The sequence below is a fragment of the Copadichromis virginalis genome, linkage group LG18, assembly GCF_057382275.1.
Source record: "Copadichromis virginalis isolate Kocher_CV1m ecotype Utaka linkage group LG18, C_Virginalis_male_GT1.1, whole genome shotgun sequence".
NCBI classification, from domain to species: Eukaryota; Metazoa; Chordata; class Actinopteri; order Cichliformes; family Cichlidae; genus Copadichromis; species Copadichromis virginalis.
Window position 1 is genome coordinate 34494133 of NC_140635.1, and position 20244 is coordinate 34514376.

General features: G+C 40.0%; 1 protein-coding gene across 8 annotated transcripts in view; it reads left to right on the forward strand.

The window, feature by feature from the left end:
* astn1 (astrotactin 1) overlaps positions 1–20244 on the forward strand; it is a 500282-nt gene that overhangs the window by 150398 nt on the left and 329640 nt on the right. For 5 of the 8 annotated variants that reach the window (XM_085439848.1, XM_085439850.1, XM_085439853.1 and 2 more), the window contains exons 3-5: positions 12534–12811; positions 13107–13249; positions 16583–16732. In XM_085439848.1, coding sequence (XP_085295974.1) covers positions 12534–12811; positions 13107–13249; positions 16583–16732 — 571 coding nt within the window. The remainder of the gene's footprint in view (positions 1–12533; positions 12812–13106; positions 13250–16582; positions 16733–20244) is intronic. The other 3 variants (XM_085439851.1, XM_085439852.1, XM_085439856.1) reach the window with 1 other exon arrangement.

Consider the following 20244-nt stretch of genomic DNA (forward strand, 5'->3'; position numbering starts at 1 on the left):
TATCATACCGTTCACGGTAATACCGGTATAATGTTGGGCAATGATAAGAAAATGAAATATCGCCATAGAATATGAGTAAAACGTGCATGCGCAATGCCTTTGTTTTCATACGCAGAAAAAGCATGGCGGCGACGGAGAATGAGAAGGGCGAAAGCGGATCGTTGAATGAAACAGACGAACCAGAACTGGTTTGTAAAAATGCTGCAGCTTCAGTGGTGTGGAACTGGTTTGGCTTTCGTCTGTCAGATGCACATCAAAGCACAATTTTTGGTAGCGCATGCTAGCGGGCCGTCGTTATTACCGTGTTTTTCGGAAAATAAGTTGCTCTTAAAATCCTTTGATTTTCTGAAAAAATCGACAGTGCCCCTTATAATTCTTATGTATGAATTCTGGTGACCTCGAACCGATTTTATGTACACGGCGCTCAAAAATCTGTAAAAAAAATGTTTTAGTACGACTTTGCTAAGCTACGAAGCCGCACCGCTTGATGGATTGTCGGAGCATTACGGCTATCGTAGGCGGAGCCTCGCGGAGTGATACGTACTGTGCTTCAACATAATATTACCGTACTGTGTGTGTATAAGCTGTTTTTAAGTTTGTGGATATTATACATGGTTATGCTGAGGATATGTCGGCCAGTTTCCACTGGAAATGATTTTGGTTAAACTGTCAGCGAGAAATTTGCATTTGCACTTTTCTGCACGTGCAGAAAAATGTGGAGGAGTGACTGCTTTCTCAGCAGTCTGCTACAGCTTTAAAGGGGCAGAACACATGACCAATAACTGTATGGATAGGTCTGCAGTAATAAAGAGGTCTACTTTGTAGCAATTATCCTGTGGTTTCCTTCACCTCTATGTAAAATGTGTTTCCTTTGGCTCAAAAATTAAAATGCATGTTGATGCAGCTTATTCATGTGTAAATATGCTTGCTGATCACATGCTCTTGTAAGGTGGTAGAAAATCCCCAAGTGACCAATTATTATGAGTAAACATAAAGATTTAACTCTGAGCTTTATGTGCATGAAAACCACAAACTCTGTTTATGTTTGATTGAATTTTTCTAATATGTATTCCTTCTTTTCGCTCATGTGCCATCAAGCTGTGTCTCAGCACGCACATAAGAGAAATCAGTCAGACTAGATATGGCTTCAGCATCAAATAATTTCCTCTGTCTGTTGGGATTTCATCCAGGGCCGGTACCTTATAAAGCAGACAGCATGCTTTTAATAAATCAGACTTGCATAGGAGCTGAAACATTACATGCTGCTTCACCGGTTTATTGTCCCTTTGCAAGTGTAGAGGACATTACAGGAACAGAAAATGAACCGTGGACTTTTGGCCTCAATTTAATTTCCTATACAGACCGAAAGAAAAGACAGGAAAAAAATAAAAACACAAAATGCAAAATGACTTTTCACTTTTTTTCCCCTTTTTCAAGCTGCTGCTGTATATTTGCCGTAATATTTGCTTCATGGCCACACGAGCCAACAGGAACAAGGAAATGTTTTTACTGCTGCTGTGATTTAATCCATAAATGTTAATCAGGTTAAATGAGACATGCACTGACCCCGAAAGTAATCCAAACAGAGTTCGTGCCAGACCTCGCTACACATTTATCAATGGTATAGTTGTAAATGTACAGATTCAATTTAGGGATTAAAAGCATTGACCTTGACCATATTTGATTTTGCTGATACTCTTTAGATGGCATAATTAGCAATGTCCAAGGGCTGTAAAGGGAAGTTCTCAAATAAAACACAAGTAATATGTTTTTTTTTAAGCACTCAAATAAAAATAATAATAATAACAATAAGCAGTTGATACCGTAAGTGTGCTTATCTACTGTCACTGGATGACTTTCTGTTCATTGGGACATGACAGGTGCATCCCACAGTAATATTAACTGAATATCACAAGGTTTTATGCAGAACACCTGCACTATTATTTTCCCTGCATTCTGCAGCACACTTCTAATTTTCCGAGTATTTGTAGAAACACAGTGAACTGGTAGCTGTCATTCAGTGCCACCAAATGAATTAGTCACACATGAGCAAGTGTAAAAATGAGTTTTGGATTTGTGCAGATGACATTTTGGAAACGATGTGCACACAGGTGAGCAGAAACCTGCTTAATATGAATTTTTAGCATATGAATAAAAGTAAAATCTGGTACATTGAAGATAAAAGGGAAAACTATATAAACTAAATATATGAATATTGTTCATATTGTTTTGGCTCAGTGTGTAGTTTTGCTGATATATCAGTTATAACTGAATACAGAAAATCATATTTCCTATATTTAGACCCTAATTAAAGTGTCCTTTTTAAAAGGTCTAAGCTATCAGGACATGAATACTGGACCTGGGAGTGTCTTTTGAAATGTGGTTAGCAACATATCCTTTGTGTCCTCTTGGCTGTACGGTGGGATGGTTGGATTATGGGAAGATGAAACTGATATCGATCTGATCCTGACTCGAAAAGTTAGATTAGGTATATTTGGCAACAGGCTGCTCGATGGAGCTGATTTGTTTACTTCAGCGTTCCATGTTTATTGCACCAGGCGTCAGCAGCAGCGCACTGGTTGGTAGCAGGACAGTAAAAGATCAGCATTAGGAGGTATTTCATGCAATTTCACACAGAAGGTTTATACAAGGTTTCATTGTTTTAATTATATTTATTTTTTGTCCTATTGTTCTTTATTTTTATCTTTTTTACTAATAAATATGAAATATTTCTGATGGCACAGAGGACTGAAAGCCTGTTTTAAGTCTTGCAACACTTGGTTTGACATTAAGCTATTTTCGTTTTTATTAAATATTGTTATTGGTCCTTATTTCCTGTACTGTGAAATAATTGGCCCCGTTGGCCTCTGTTTTCCATTTCCTGTTGTTTTTTTGTCTCTTCTTGTGAGAGAAGGACAAAGCTGCTCAGGACAAGCTTTTTACTCCCAGTATTTTTCTGCCAAGCGCTGTTAATGGGTGTATTCTTCAGTTGGCTAATTCTCCACAGAAAGGATGCTCAATCACATTGTGTCATAGGGCCATGTCACGAGTTTAACCCTAATAAGACCTTAATGGCAGAATAGCCAATAACTGATTCAGTGCATGTAAATACTGTCACTACTTCATGTTCCCTTATCTAGCACGACAGTGGGTGGCTGCCCTTTTAAACTACATGAATAAATGACTGTTTCTTGCAAACACAGATGGAAATGCAGTAAATTAGGCAAACACTAGAGTTTGTAAAGTCAGTATTTGATATGACCAAATTCAAGCCTGAATTCTTTTCGACAAGCTTTCTTGTACTTTCTTTAAGTCATATTTAGGAAAAGTTTCCAAAACTCTTCTTTGGACGTTGTCTGCCTTTCGGTCTATTCTTTGTTGCGATGATCCAACACTGCCTCAATAGTGATTGTTTCATTGAGTGTTTTTCTGTCCAGGTATTTTCTTTTTGCTAGAGTGTATTTGCGATCACTCTAGACTGGGATCATACTGATCCAGTCAAACACTTTATAAAAGGTATTGCATTAAATTCAGTTCAGTTCCTCTGTGAGGAAGCACTTTGCAACAGTGGGGAGGAAAAACTCCCTTTTAAAAAGGAGAAACCTCAAGCAGAACTATCAACAGTGACCGGTTGGGGGCGAGGGGAAAGAGAGCAGAGGAGTGAGAGCCAGAGTTTAACTAATGATTAAATATAGTAGTGGTTTATAAACACACCGAGAATAAAAAGAGTTCAATGAAGAAAAACGTGGGGAAGCACCATCAGCAGCATAATTAGAGAATCATTAATGAATAGTTCAGGGTCATCAGGTCCACGTCTGACTATAAGCTTTATCAGAAAGGAGACTTTTTAGCCTTGAAAAGTAAAGAGGGTCTGTCTTCCAAGTCCAAATGAGAAGTTGGTTTGACAGAAGAGGGGCCTGAAAGCTGAACTTTTTTATGCACCATGCAACCCAAAAGTTGAATGATGCATAAAAATCTTCCTTTACTTTTTTGCATTCACAATTTCTTCCATTTCACAAGATACCCAACACCACTGGCTGAAATGCAGCCCTAAACCATCACTGTATTTTGCAGACTGCTTGTTGATACTCACGGTTGTAGCTCTGTATTGACCTGCTCCGTACACGTTGATGACTTGATTAACATTAGTCACTAAATAGGACGCATTAACACTGATTTTCAGTGTGTAACTGGGTGTTTTTCAGACTTTTTCAGTTCCTTAAGAATGGCTTCTTGACAGCCACTAACACCATTTCAGATGAGGCTTCAGAGAATTGTAGACGGGTCACCTGAAGGGTCAGATGAATTTCTCGGGTTTTCTCAGGTTTTCCCTGTTTCTTAATGATGTGATTTTCAGATAATGTTCATGTGTTATACATAGTCCTTTTGGCCTGCCACCGCTTCGTATAATTCATAGTAATTTATAGGTCACTGTATATTGGCTTAACAAGAAAGCATTGTTCTGAAAAAGATTAAAAAAACAAGGACTGGATTGAAAATGCATGAAGAAGCAGCCAGTGACGAAAGGAAAAACTGTGAAAGATGCTCAGATACCCTGGAGAGATGTTGCCCGAGATCACTATAATGAGAAGATCTGGATCCTTGGAAGTAAAGTATAAAGACTCAAAACTTTTACACAGTTCTACATTTGTGATGCCACAGATTGGTTTATTTAGTGAAGTTCAAACAGAAATATTAGAATTTAAATATTTTGCATAATCACATAGAGACAACTAACAAACCAAATTTGATGTGTTTGCATCAGTAACATGAAAAAGTCATAGTGGACAAAATCTTTTTTTTTCTTCCCAGCACAGAAATATGTTGCTTAATTACTGCAAGGTTAGCGTACATTGTCCATCAATCAACTGCTAGGATGAATCTGATGGATCTCACACTGTAATATCAATGAATTACACATAAATATAGAACTAGGTAACTGATAGTCAGTCACCTCACATTCAATGAAGAGGGTTTGCTGTGTTGTACTTGTGCTTCTCTGTCTATGGTGGTCCCTGATTTCCTACTTTTTATGTTTGTCACACTTAAATCTTTCAGATCATCAAACAAAGATAACACAAGTAAAGAAAATTCCTCCACAGTGCTGTAAAGCAGCGGTCTCCAACCTTTTTTGTGCCGCGGACCGGTTTATGCCCGGCAATATTTTCACGGACCGGCCTTTAAGGTGTCGCGGATAAATACAACAAAATAAAACTAGTACCGGTACCGAAAAACAGAAGATTTATTCATAACACAGGTGAAAAGACCCAGGAAAACCGAGTTAACGATAAAAACGATAACAAAATAACGCTGAAAACCGATAAAAACCCTGAAAACCAGACATTTCACACCTGAGCCTCAACTCTCGCGGCCCGGTACCAAACGACTCACGGACCGGTACCGGTCCGAGGCCCGGGGGTTGGGGACCGCTGCTGTAAAGGACTCATTGCTTTGTTATCATAAACACTTGATTGTAATTGTTGCTGCTAAGGGTGGCCCAACCAGTTATTAGGTTGATGGGTGAATCACTTTTTCACATAGGCCCATGTAGGTTTGGATTTTTCCCCCTTAATAATAAACGTGTCTAATATTTAAATTTGTTTGATGATCTGAAACATTTAAGTGTGACAAACATACAAACAAACAGGAACTTTTCACACCACTAAAATACAGAACATAAGCATTACTAATAGGCAGTAATTCAGGCTTGTAGAGACTTTGTAGTAACAATAGGCTGACTGGAGTCTAATGATGTGGGAAGCATGAATTATGAGTTATTATATTATGAGAAGCAAAGTCCTGGACTCACTGTGACAGCCTGGCAATCCCTGTGTGTCACGTTAACAGAAATTCGTGTTTCAAACTACATCTAAACATATATAAAAATATACCAGTTTGTTTCTGATAAACTGGCTGAAGATAACACATCAAAAGATAACATTTTGACACTATGGACTCATTTTTCCACCATTATAAAATGAATTATGTGATCTCATACAAAACCCACTGTGGATTTCAAAGCAGTGGAATGGAAATGGAAAAAAATAAAAAGCTCGAGCATAAAACATCTTTCAAGCATTTAAAACTTTTACCATTACAACTACAACTTACAACTGTAACATAATTCACGTTAATACCCCATTAGCACACAGAGTCAAACTATCATGGCTTCATGCTATATTAGCTTTTATGAAATACACCAAATTGAATCAAATGATAGAAGCCAGTTATGTCATTAATATTCATTTCCAGTGGAGAGGCCCTTGTGTGACACGTGTGAAATAGGGTTGCGACTTTCACATTTGTTCAATGTCAAAATCTGCACTGGATCATAAAGCCTATTGCTAAAAATCCTCTCAATCTAACTTTCATTTCATTCTTCATTCCATTTCATTTCATTGTACGTATCCAATGTTATATTTTGACAACATTAACTGCAGGTTAGGAGCTAGCGTAATAACAAATGCATTGAAAGGATTCATTGTTAGAAAACTATCAGTTTCAGCCATTAATATTGTAATCTGATATCAAATTCAATCAGCGGCCCTTTAGTGGAGATAAAGTTTATTATATTCCATGCAAGAAGCTTCCTTTTGCTATCTTGTAGCTGTCAGATAGTCCCGATCTTTCCGCCTTCCTGATTCTTAATGCCTCGCATTCAGAGACTAAGTGACAGATTGATAGCTCAGCTCTAATACTATGCCTGCTCCGTCAGCCTGAGAAAGGCCATGTCTTCTTTCCTCCATTCAGGAGTTACATGACAGGGGTGTAAGTCATAAGGAGCACTGGTGCCATTATAACATCATCCTCATCCGTTAGTAAGTGGATTATGGGGCTGGAGCGCTGGCATGCTCTGATGTGTGGTCTGGTTTTATTGGCTCTATAAGAGAACACAGTTCACTTAGTCTCCACTTGGATTCCAAGTAATGCCTGGCATTAAACAGTTTTTTCCCTGCATCGCCTGTATTAGCCCCCTCCATGTATGGGCACTAATGCTGGTTGATGGGCTTGAATTACATTTGTCACTGAGGTAGATTTGATTGAGGATCATTATCAGTACCTGACATTTGACATCTTATTGAAGTTTACTCAGGGATGAATGAAACAATGGGGTGCTTAAAAATACATTTGTGCTTCAGTACTTATAAATCTATATGTTTATTTATCAAATGGAAAAATTCCTCAGCTTTTCAATTTGTTGTGCAGTGTTTGAGAAAATAATGAGTAACTCTAATAACAAAAAATCAGTTGAAAACACATAAGTATAAAATATGTTGAACAAACTAAAGTTCAAGGGTAGTCATGCAGGTTTAAAAGAAATATTAGTGTTTGTTTGTTTGTTTGTTTGTTTTTTCAGCCCGCTGCTGGAACTCCTTTTCATTTTTGTGATTTGCAGAAACCAGACGACTCTCCTGCATGATTAACTCAAACCCAAAGACTCTGGACTCTGCCGTTCTCTCACACCTCTGATAGATCGTTGTCCCATTCCCTCCAGCTTCCTCCTGACTGTGTAAAACAGGCTCATTGCAGACATATTTTTATGCATATACTTTTACTTACGCTTCGGCATGCTTTGAATCATTCGCGTTGAGAAATGCAGTACATACAGAAAGAGGGATCTAGACATTTTAGTTGCATGTCTGAAAAAAGGTAGATGTAGAGCACAAACAAAAAAAGTCATTCTGATGTTACAGTCGGCACAGAGTCTTGATCAGTTAACACAAATATGTATGAGTGAATGGGATTATGTCTTTTGGAGGATGCTTTCTTTAACTTGAAATGAAAATGAAAAACACATAAAGGGAAGAAAGTGGTGGAGGACACTGGTTCACGGGGTCCTGACTGGAGAGTGTTTTTGACTGTAAAGCCTGTCTTGCAAGGGCAACAGACTGTCTGCCATCACTGTGGGATATCTGAGGGTGCAGGCAGGGGTGGAGAGAGCCCCAGGTGGCAGTAGACTCACATGCCTTGGGAATCTACATGGCAACTACCCCGGGCAAGCAAGAGATAACCAATGCTTAAAGCAATGGGAGGCATACTATAGAAAGGCACCACGTGAGAGAATCTATATGATCCGCATCCACGGGTTCAACAACAAAACCTCGATAGTTTTACTTTCTTCACATAGATGCTGCTGACTGAAGGCTCTCTTTCACTCAGCCACCCTCAAGTCACACTAAACAGGGAGTGAGGCTTTAAGGGAGAGGCAAAATCACCACTGCACAGGAGATGTCACAGAAGCATCATAGTAAAAATAAATGCAAAAAAGTTTTTTTCCACAATCATTAAAAGACTAAAAAGAAACTGAGATAAAACCCTGTTAAAGCCATTTCCTTGTGATGAAGGCTACAAGCAAATTGAGATTTACTTGGGTGCTAATTTGTCATGTTTTATATAAACTGTAGGTCTTGCTCTTGTTTTGCTCTCCACCAAATGTGTGAGACTGGCTGTTTACCTACTAAATTCTTTTTTCAGCCACAAGTTGTTAATGTTGTTCTCTTAGCAGGCAGCAAATGGTTCACAGAGACTCATTTTTACAGTTCAAGTGATCTGACCGTTTGTTAGTGTAAAAATATTGTTTAGTGCAACTTTAAGTGTGTTGCTGCTGTCAGCGTCCACGACTGTTCTGGTAGAGAGAAATGTCAGATCCTCCGTTGGTTCAGTTGCATTTAGAGTCACTGCTTCATTTCTGTGAAAAGAGGTTTGCAAGGGTGACTTTCAAAGAGCTAAAAATGTAATCGTCGCAAACAAAATGACCCTCGTCTCCTTTCTGTCCACTGCACATGCAGATTTACTGCACAAGTACCCATATCATGGTGCTATTTGTTAATGTCCTTGACTGTGCAGATTAAACAAACAACTTATGCAAATAGGCCGCAACATTTGCTGATTTAAATTAATAATAGCAACCAAAATCCCATTTTTATTCAGCCACAGACTCCCTAATATGTTTGAAAAGGGATATTTTATGTAAATGACTCATTGAAATCCATTTTTCAGTTAATCATTTTTGCTTATCTTTGCATAACTGTACTTGTTTGACTGAGCTGACGCAGTTTATTTCTAATTGATTTTTTTTTCCCGGTCACTGTTTTTGAATCAGTTTCACTTAACCTTTGTTGTAACAGTGTGGTGAATGAGTATCGCTTACAGGCAGGATCAGTTAGGCACTGGTGTACTTTACTTATTATTTTGAATGAACAGGAGAAAGAAGATAATTTTGGATGTTTATGTATCAAGTTAAGTAAACACGTGAACACCTAGCCGGAGGGAGAATTTATCCAGTTTGCTGTAAATTTTTCAGACTGGTGGGTTTAATTCTTAAAAGAGAAAAAGATCGTGTGTGTTAGATTCCTCCCGTCTGTCTCTACGTGCACTGTCAAGTTGACATTTTCATAACTCTTGACCTTTTCCAAATTGCACAATTTATCTGATTTTGATTTTTTGATGGAGCTCAGCTGCTGGTATCAGATTAGTCGCAGGGAGGTGATAAATTGCATGCACAGTGCATGCAGTGTTATGTGTTACAGTCTTGTCTGAATGTTATCTCATCATTCTCGGTCTTTCATTACTTTAAATATTCAAAACAGTCACACTCAAAAACATAAAACTGCCCATGAACAATCATTGCCTTTATCTATAGAGGAGCTGCGGGCTGATATTCAGACTTAGAATCCCTCTCTCACTGTGTTTTCACAGGCTGTGTGCTTTTGACTTGCCTTGACTTTGATCCATATCCTGCTTCTTGGCAGGATTCTCTGACTCTGCTCTCGCTTTTTCTGCTCTCCCTTTGACTGCAAACCCTTTCATTGGCTCTCTCTCTCCGGTTTCTGTCTGATTCTGTCTCGATCCACTCTGCTAACCTGTCCTCAGGGCAGGCTCGTCGCCCTTCATCTGTCCATCTTGTGCCTTCTCTGCGGGTGTAGATGCCACTGCATGCTTCTACACCATCAGCTCCCTCATAAGTGGTTAAAATCAGAGGGAAAAAGAGGAAAATAAAAACAGTTATGTGACCTGACCCAGTCATCTGAGATCAGTACCTCCTGAGTTGAATGTCACAATTGACTTCTGTCTTGTGCGTTTCCACAGGCCGCGAGCGGGGCACATTTGTTTTTGACTTTTGTCACATCTCTGCGTTGTGATGTGAAATGGGCCCGAGCTGATCACACTGCGGCTTCAGTGTCTGCAGAGAGTAACACTGGAAGCAACTAACGAAGTCTGAGTTTCACTGCTAGAGATTAAAATGATACAAATTTCAACAAGTATGTTGTGAAGCCGCAGATAAAATGTGAGATGGGAATGGATACACATCCAAAACCCGTGGAAATGAAATGAGTCTCAGTTGTCACTCCGTGGATGGTGAATGGATCATGGAAAATGTGGGAAAACCTGAAAGAGAGGCCATTCAAAACTACGCAGCCAACATCAGTCACCTAACAGGGGAACGTCAGCTGAGCTTACCTGTTGATGATGCAAGTTCACTGGTGTGAAGCATCAAATGCATGTGACAGGTACTAAAACAAACATGATGACACTTTGGTCACTATCTGCAGCTCTGCACCTCTACCATGTTTTGAAAAGCAGGTGTGCTGAGGGTACTCCACAACCCACTGGCAGATGGTAGAGGACCTTCGAAACTCCAAAATAGGAAATGAATAACCAGGTTTCTCAAAATTGTGTTGGTTACATTCCTTAATCCATTTTTATTTGCAGTAAATGCTTAATAGTAGATCTTATTTTCCCTTAGTAGTCCTGATGTAAACAGAGACAGCACTACATGAGAATGGCTGTGTAAAAGTAGTTTTCAGGTTTATGTATCTATCAAAGAGCAAAGTAGTGGATGGTGAGAATCAACAACTGGCAGCGAGACGATTGCCTGACTACCAGGACTAGCTCTGCCAGTTATAGAGCTATGAGCTAATGCAAACAATTCTACAACAGATTTTAACCCTCATTTAAAAGACTGATATCACTGCAGAGCGGGTGGCCAGCATGGACACCCAAGTTTGTGAATGCCATAACTTGAGAAGGAGGTGCCTTTGCACTGTCAAATTGATGCCATAGTAGCATCTGCTAAAAAGTAGGAAAAGTTTAAATCGTGGTGACCTCAAACTCAAAGTCAGAGGTCAGGTTTTCTGATAATCTTGTGAATATGATCACTTCACAGTGAAGCGATTTTCAAGTTCATACTACGGGTGGTCACCAGCATTACATTGTTTTTAAAAGCATTGATCCTAAAACATCACACGTACACTGTACTTACTGACTTCCTAACAGATTTGTATATATTCTAGAATTCTCCGTCTTAGATCTGCATCATCTTTCCCAGTGTTCTGAGTATTGGTCAGAACAAACCAGTCCTTTTTGTGCTGGCAAAAAAACACAGTTTTAGTCAAATGTGATCTCAAATTGAAGGGTAATAGACCGTTAATAGACAAAACTGGTTCCCATCCATCCATCCATTCGCTTCCGCTTATCCTTTTCAGGGTCGCGGGGGGCGCTGGAGCCTATCCCAGCTGTCATAGGGCGAAAGGCGGGGTACACCCTGGACAGGTCGCCAGTCTGTCGCAGGGCTAACACATAGGGACAGACAACCATTCACACTCACATTCACTCCTAGTGGCAATTTGTATTATCCAATTAACCTATCCCCACAAGCTGCATGTCTTTGGACGGTGGGAGGAAGCTGGAGTACCCGGAGAGAACCCACGCAAACACGGGGAGAACATGCAAACTCCACACAGAAAGACCCCGGCCTGATGGTGGAATTGAACTCAGGACCTTCTTGCTGTGCGGCAACAGTGCTAACCACCGTGCCAAAAATTCAGTTAATTGTCAAAGACCTTAATCATATGAAAACATAAGCATGCACAAGCAGTCTACATTTTGCAGCATATGCAATTTATACAGTACAAACAAATGCAACCTGTATTGGAAAATGTAATGTTCTTCATCAATGTGAGGGCTGAAGGTGCTGCTCCTGGGCAAGACTGTTTGGCATGTACTCCATAAAACCACAGCGTATGATTTTCTGACTTTTGTGTTGACCTAATGAGATGGAACATTTTAATTAGAGGGTTGGATTATTACGCAGAGCCAAACTGTTGTGCCTATCTCCACACATGTGTTGAGGTATGACACATGCAACAACATGAATAAGTGCATTTTTTAAATTTAAGAAAAAATCTCAGCACTTAAAATGTTGCCATGAGTTAAGATTAGTTTAATCAAATGAAGATAAAAGGCGTATTCTGCTTCCGTTTCACCTTGAAGCAAAGTAGAGGAATGTTTCAGAGAGCTGGTGTCATGTAAAAACACTGTAGGCGTAATTCAAGACAGTAAACTGTCGCTGCAACCTTTTTCAAATGTTGCTGTTGGCATCGCGACTTTGACTTTGATCCGTATTCTATTGGCAAGATTTTCTGACTCTGTTCTCGCCTTTGACTCACACTGCTTTCTCTCTCTCCGCTTCTGTCTCCTCTCCCCCTTTTTTTTTTCTGTCTCTCCTCCAAATGCCACCCTCCTCCCCTCAGGGCGGGATGATTGCCCTTCTGCTGTCCATCCTCTGCCTGGTCCTGATCCTCTACACTCGCAGACGCTGGTGTAAACGCCGCCGCATCCCTCAGCCCCAGAAGAGCGCGAGTGCTGAGGCAGCTAATGAGATCCACTACATCCCATCAGTGCTGATGGGAGGCCAGGCACGCGAGAGCTTGAGGAACTCCCGGGGTCAGGGTCCAAACTCCAGCGGTACCCTCAGTATCCGGGAGACACCGATTTTGGATGGGTACAAGCAGGGTTTGGATGTGGGATGGTTAGAGCTCAAGCCCTAAATATAAGCACACAGCATGCGTACACATTGCTGAGTTGAATAACAGTATCTTGTTAATTCCATGCTACACAAGCAGAGCCTAATATTGCCTGAATATAGACAGCTGCTTCCACAAATCAGCCTGTACACAACACACTTGGTTTTATTGTATTAGCCTGTAATGTGTTTTGATGCCTTTATCAGTACATTGCGTCACACATTAGCCACTTGTGACATTTATTCTAATTTAGACAAGCCTGATAATGATTTCGCTAATTGATTTCAACTACATCCCCAGGTATGAGTATGACATTACCGACCTGCGTCACCATCTGCAGCGGGAGTGCATGAATGGTGGGGAGGAATTTGCCAGCCAAGTCACCCGTACCCTGGACTCGCTCCAGGGCTGTAATGACAAGAATAATATGGACCTCGCACCTGGTAAGCTGAAAGATGCACAAACAGCCAGGTCAGAAAAGACACGCGACCTAAAGAACAAGTGCACTGAACAATATTTCTCATGATAATTAGAAGTACAGATCATTTACCTTGACTTTAGGGTCATCGGCTTATTGGCTGTTATTGGTATTTAGCATTAAAGAGTATTTATTGTTTTATTTCATCTTATGCTGTTACTCATTTTCAGCAGATAAACACAGATAATTTCATGTCCTACCAAACGAGAGACAAGCGTAGCTCCAAGCCGGAGATGTTTCTTTGTTTGTTTTCATCTGACACTGTGCATTTTTCTAAGTAATGATAGAGGTTGAGACTCCATGTTGCTATGAAATGTTATCTTTTATAGTCATAAAGCAGTTACATTTTATTGCAGATGTTCATCTACCCATCTTATTAATGCATTTGTTTTTCCTCCTCCTCAGCCATACGGTTTTCTAAGTTACAAGACAATGCGTCAAAGGGGGTTATGTTTGTGTATTGCACAAACTCAGTTGCAGCAATTGCAGAGTGAAATAAATGAAAAATTAATTGGATTTTTAATTAAAACACATAAGTTTTATTTTCTCTCATAGGTTAGAAGTAATTATCTAAATGAATTTGGAGGGAATGATAGAGGATAAAAAAACATTTTCACAAACATGCATGGTGGAAATGTTTTGCCTGTGTAAAATCCACAAACATAAGGCATCTTGTTCACTTGTTTCTACAGTTAGTAGAATAACATCAGCTGTGTGACCCATGTAGGATGCAGATCACATATAAATATAAAAACTTTAAACAGTATTTTTGTCACCACTGACATAATTATGGAGCCACGTACCTGCCAAGAAATCTGGATTTTATGTTTTAGAGAAAGCATTTTTCATAATTGGTGGACTTTGGAGTTGAGCACCACTCCCATGAGAATTACTTCATGAAGTGGAGCAGTTGTGATGAAGGTACAGCCTCTGAATTTCAACTAAGGAGAGAGTCACCACTCGGATTCATCAGATCTCTTATAGCTGTGCTCTTGTAAAATCCAAACCGCTCCACCCCAGCGCTTATGGAGCAGAGTAATCCTGTGCATAATGCATTTAAGATGTGTAACGCAATGAACTAGAGAAATAAAAAATGGAGACAGCAGCTCATGCATGGAATAGTAAATAGCGTGAACATCAGAGAGGTCACTCAGAAAATAACATTTGAATTTAGACTTAAAATAATGAATTTCAGTAAATGTGTTTTGGCTCCTCTGACCTTTTCTCTGCTCTATGTATAATGTAGTAGGTACACATACATAAACAAATGAAAAACAAGATGTCTGGGGTATTTCGTGTCTGTTGTCACTTGTGCACTTTGTACTTCTTCAAAATAATCTTGTCTTACAGTTTACTGTACCTGGTAGTGCGGCTACAGTTGTCTCATTTAAATGTTTTGAAATAAAACTTTATTTCTTTAAAATATCAAAATTTTCATAAAGATTTTTCTTTTGCACAATTGCAACATTTTATTGTTTCCATATTTTAAAAAAAGACATTAATAATAGAGAAATACGTGTTAAATTATCTGTAGTTTATTGTTATTAAGACATTTTGTGTCATTATTTATTACCGTATTTCCCAGACTACAAAGCGCACCTGAATATTAGCCGCACAAGCTAAAATCAGGGGAAAATCCTGTTTTGTACATACATTAGCCGCACCTGACTAAAAGCCGCAGGTGTTTCAATGTTGACTCATCATATGTAAAGAATATGCACAAAGCGAATTGTCAGGAAAGAGATGGCTGTTTGGAGACACACCCCTTTTATTAATATTTTGAAAAACAAGTTATGGGTACATATTTGCACATGTAGTACATAACAGTAACCTGCAGCACACCAGAACAATAGATTCGGACTACCTTTTAGGCTCAGGTGCAGCGACACGGCTTTAACAAGAAGAAAAGTCAGTCATTCACCATCTTTCTCTTCTTCCTGCCCACTGAAACCACCAAAGTCCTCTCCTCCAGTGTCGGATACGAACAGGCTCAGGATGGCTTCGTCATCCACTCTCCGCTTCTCTCCTTCGTTGTCACTTACAAAACCAAAGAAATCCTCGTTGTCAGAGTCGAACACCCTCAGAAGGGCCGTGGCGGTGTCCTCCTCTCCATCATGCAGCAGTCCAGCCCTTAGAAATCCGTTAGTGATCGTGGATGTTGTCACACTTTTCCACGCTGTCAGAATCCACCGGTGGAGTTGGGCATAACTTGCTTTTCGCAAGTTTATCGCCGCTCGTCATCCACGCCTCCCGCTGAACGCGTAGCGCTACTTTGAAGTTTGTTTTTCGCGCTACTTCGTACGGCACTACGTTGCCTGGCGGACGGACATGTGACTAACATACCACTCTTGAACCCCGATCCTTCCGCCAGGCAACGTAGTGCCGTACAACAGCAGAACAAACAAAACAAATCCTCTTACGATATGACAAAAATCATGGACAATCCATAGAAAAGCCGCACCTGACTAAAAGCTGCAGGGTTCAAAGCTTGTGCTTATAGCCCGACAATTACGGTAGTTTGAATTACACTGAGATGGACAAATATACTGAAAAAACTAGTTGGGTTTATTAATTATTGAATACAATGGCATGTATTAGAAAATATACCACATACTAGACGTCTGCAAGCGACGTTTTAAAATACTGATGGATTTGTTTATTTTTGTTAATAATTCATGCTTTCGCTCATTTCTTTTTGCTATTTTGCAATTCTCTAAGCTAATGCACACATATTTTAGAAATTATGGTGAGACAAAGCTTAGTAGTGGCTCTGAAAACATCATCCACAGAGATCCTGAATTAAGTTTAATCCGAATCCATGACACAGATGTGTGTGTTTTTTTGTTTTTTTAAACTGGAACAAAGTGGAGGACATACTGACATTGGCAGAAAATTACAGCTACCATGACAAACAGTGTCTGTGACTAAATAGCATGACAGTCACATATCTGCAGTAATATATGATTTTTAGTGTTTCCATGGAACTTCAGCTCTTAATATTTACAGAAATAGATAATTTTTTCCCTCTGAGGCTTAAATGGGCTCTGTCTAATGCCTTAATAAGTTTTCATTTCATGCCAGCTTTTGTCTGTCTTTAATTTTGCCTGTTTGACTTCTGGTAAGTGGGTGCTTTCTCATTTTAACTCTTTGCCCAAAAATTCAATTAAACAAAAAAGAGTGTTTATTGAACCTTCCACCTCAAACTCATGTGTCAAATATAAAACACGTGACTTTAGGAAGCTTTAAGGTTGGTACGTCTCCTAGCTTACATTTAAGAAATCATTCTTCTTATCTGCAGTGAGTGACAACACCAAGTTGGCGCTAATGAACAAATACAAGGACAACATGATTGCCACGAGTCCCATCGATAGCAACCACCAGCAGAACACCCTGCTTCCCCACAATACCTCCACCAGCCAACGCAAACGTCTCTCCAGCAACACCCGCGGTGAGTCAATCTCTGCCATGGATTTGGCACAGACAGCAGATAACATCAACACCACCAATCCATGAGTCCTCTCCAGGACTACTAGCAGCATCAGATCATTAGCTGGACATTGTTGTATCGTTACATGTGTACACTGATCCTGTCAGGTGGCAGCCTGGGGACTTTATGAAGGCAGTTACATTTGAAAGAAAAGGTTTTCACATGACTTGACATACTTGACATGGCCCTCCAGACAGTAAAGCCAACCTGAAACTTTAATTCTTCTCCTCTCTCCCCTTTTTGTGTACGATAATATAAGCTACAGAATGAATGTACAGTTTTTAATTGTTGCTTATACTAATAACATACTGTGTGGACATCTCATTCACATCTCTGTGAAAAGAAGAAGCAGAACACAAAGTATTACCATGAACGCTGGTGTAATCTGTGCTTTTTATACAAGATAGGTCCTGCATGGCAGTTATGTGTCTAGTTTAGTTAATGCAGTTCAGAGGCTTTAAAAAATCATAATAACCTTAAACCAAGGCTTTAGGGAAACAAGCATAAACACAAATGGTTTCTATCTTCAGAATCTGTCGGTGCAGTGAAATCAAGTCCTAAATGTGGTGGAGTAAGCCGACTAGACATTTTGAGTAGATTTATCAGCAGAGAAAGTGCCACTACTCACTACTTGCTGCTAATGTTTTTCAGTGGTCAATAGTTGTTTTTATTTTTTTTTCATTCTGTAGCAATTTGCATATAATTGCCAAATTGCTGCACAGCCTAGCTCTGTTCCTGGAGCTTTAGTAATTCATAATGCAAAAAAATCTTCACTCAAGTGATCACATAAATTATTGACTTTCACTTCATTATCCAATTTTTCTCAATGCATCCGTGTTACACACTCACAGTGTTCACAGGAATAAAACAGACTTCAATATTATTGAGTTTTACCAGATAACATCCAGACACACTTGATATGATAATATGATACTGCTCTGTCAAGTCCAGGCAGTGGTCACTTACAGATGCAAGGCAAGGAGTAAAAATTGTTTTATTTTTTAATAACAAGTAATAGGACATAAACAATAATAGAGAATAGACGGACAAATTGTTTTACGTTGCAATTGGACTTTGTAAAAATGAAGTTTTCCTAGCTAGCTAAGGTGAGTATTGGTTGCCAGTAGATGTCTGTGTAGGTTTTCAGTCATCCAGGTCATGGTAATTTAAGGAGCTTGGAAAGCAAAGTGGCAAACAGCCACTTCATAAACACATGGCACAACATGGAAGAGCCACCTCGACAGGACAAGACTCAGCTGTACATCCGCATCTAAAGGACACAGGTCACTCTGTCGAGGATGCCAGTGTTCATATTTTGGACAGAGAGGACAGATGGTTTGAAAGAGCAGTGAAAGAAGCCATCTATGTCCATGTGAATGTATGTGAACGACCATCTTTGAACAGAGGTGGTGGCTTACGAAACTAAGTTTTGAGATCCCTTTCCAGACGTCTTAACACCCACGCACACCCGAAACCTCTGCTGCTAATGACTCACACCCTTTTTTACACCTTGGCTCATGCGATGAGGCAAGTGATCTATAGTGGGTCAACAACAATCTTCAGGGACAACTCCCACTAGTGCAAAAAACCCTGAACTCCCCACTATTTGGTCTTAGAAGTGAGGAAGCTTCTCGGATGAGAGCTGACTTAAAGAAGTCCAGTCACTTTTCTTTCCAAGCTTCTTAAATTCCAATTAGATGTTGTTTTTTCAGTGTTGTTCAGTTTCAATGTTATTAGAGTGATCAGCCGCTCCTGTTCATTGAAAGCAAAGAGATTTAGTATCAGATTGCCTTTGTTAATGGTTTCCTCTACAAAAGCTAAAGTCAGACTTGGGAAGTTCAAATAAATGTTTTCATGTAACCTCAACATTCAAAGCATAATACATGTTAATGCAAGTAGCCACAGAAATGGTAGCTGCTAACATGGTGCTGCTAACAATGCTGGCCTAACAGTGATGTTTTAATAAGATTTGTCAGTCAGTATCACAAAAACATGCATGAACGCACAATTAGTATAAAAGTATAAAACCTTTGTTATAAAAAGGAATTGACAAAAGGAATTAACAAAACATTGATGATTTTTTTTGTAAAACTTGAATTTCAATTTGACTTTAATATGCTTGTGGTTACTCGCATTGAAAAAAATCCCTGTCTTTTACCAATCACACCTACATCAGCTGAAATACATTTTCTCTGAGATCTCATTTACTTGTGACCTACGGTAATTGTATTTGTAAACAACATATCAACATGTTTTTTTCATTTATTTTCTTGTTTTCCCATCATTGCTTCTTTTCAGACAAATGACTGAATATTGGTTCACCACACTAGTAACCAGAAAATGCTCTTGGAACCCAAAAGGCTAAGCCCTCTCCAAGTACTGTGTCTCATTATATGGGCATCTTTGTAAGATGTTTTGTAGGAGCGAAAATGCATTTCACTAAAAATGTAAAGGAGGATATAGAGGCCTGGGAGCGTGAGGGTCCTGCCCAGTATCTTTGCTGTTTCTAGGACTGCTCTTCTGGACAGAGATCTCGTATGTTGTTCCTGGGATCTGCTGGAGCCACTCGCCTACCTTGGAGGTCACTGCACTGAGTGCTCCGAATGCTTCTCAGGTTCTTCTCTCAGTCATTGGCACTTCTCCAGCTTCTCATGTTCCTTCTTCCCAATACCGCCGTCATTCGGTATAGCTACATCTATCACTACAGCCGTTTTCCTCTGCTTGTCCACCACTGCTATACCCGGTTGGTTACCCATCACCAGTTTGTCTGGCTGTATCTGGAAGTATCACAGGATCTTAGCTCAGTCATTCTTGACCACCTTGAGGGCCATGTCCCGTTTTGACCTCGTGACTTCCAGGCCATACTCGACACAGATCCTGTACACTATGCCGGCTACTTGGTTATGGCGTTCCATGTATGCCCTGCCTGCTAGCATCTTGCACCCTGCTGTTATGTGCTGGAGTGTCTCAGGAGCATCTTTACACAGCCTGCACCTGGGGTCTTGCCTGGTGTGGTAGACTCCAGCTTCTATGGATCTTGTGCTCAGAGCTTGTTCCTGTGCTGCCATGATTAGTGCCTCTGTGCTGTCTTTCAGTCCAGCTTTGTCCAGCCACTGGTTTTGGATGTTAGCCACTTCCTCTGTCGCCGTCAATGATGGTTTTTCTCCTTGCTCCTCTTTCTTGGGTTCCTGCTGCCTGAGGTATTCAGTAATCACACAGTCAGTTTTAGCCATCTTCCTAATGTACTGATTGATGTTTGTTGTCTTATCCTGGGCAGTGGTTCTGACACTCACCACTCCTCTGCCTCCTTTCCTTTCACTTAGTGTCCAGTCTCAGGGTGCTAGATTTGGGGTGAACCCCTCCATGGTAAGGAGCTTTCTTGCCTTGATGCCAGTTGCTTCTGTCTCCTCCGTTGGCCAGTTTATAATCCCAGCAGGGTACCTGTTCAGTGGAAGGGCGTAGGTGAAGATAGC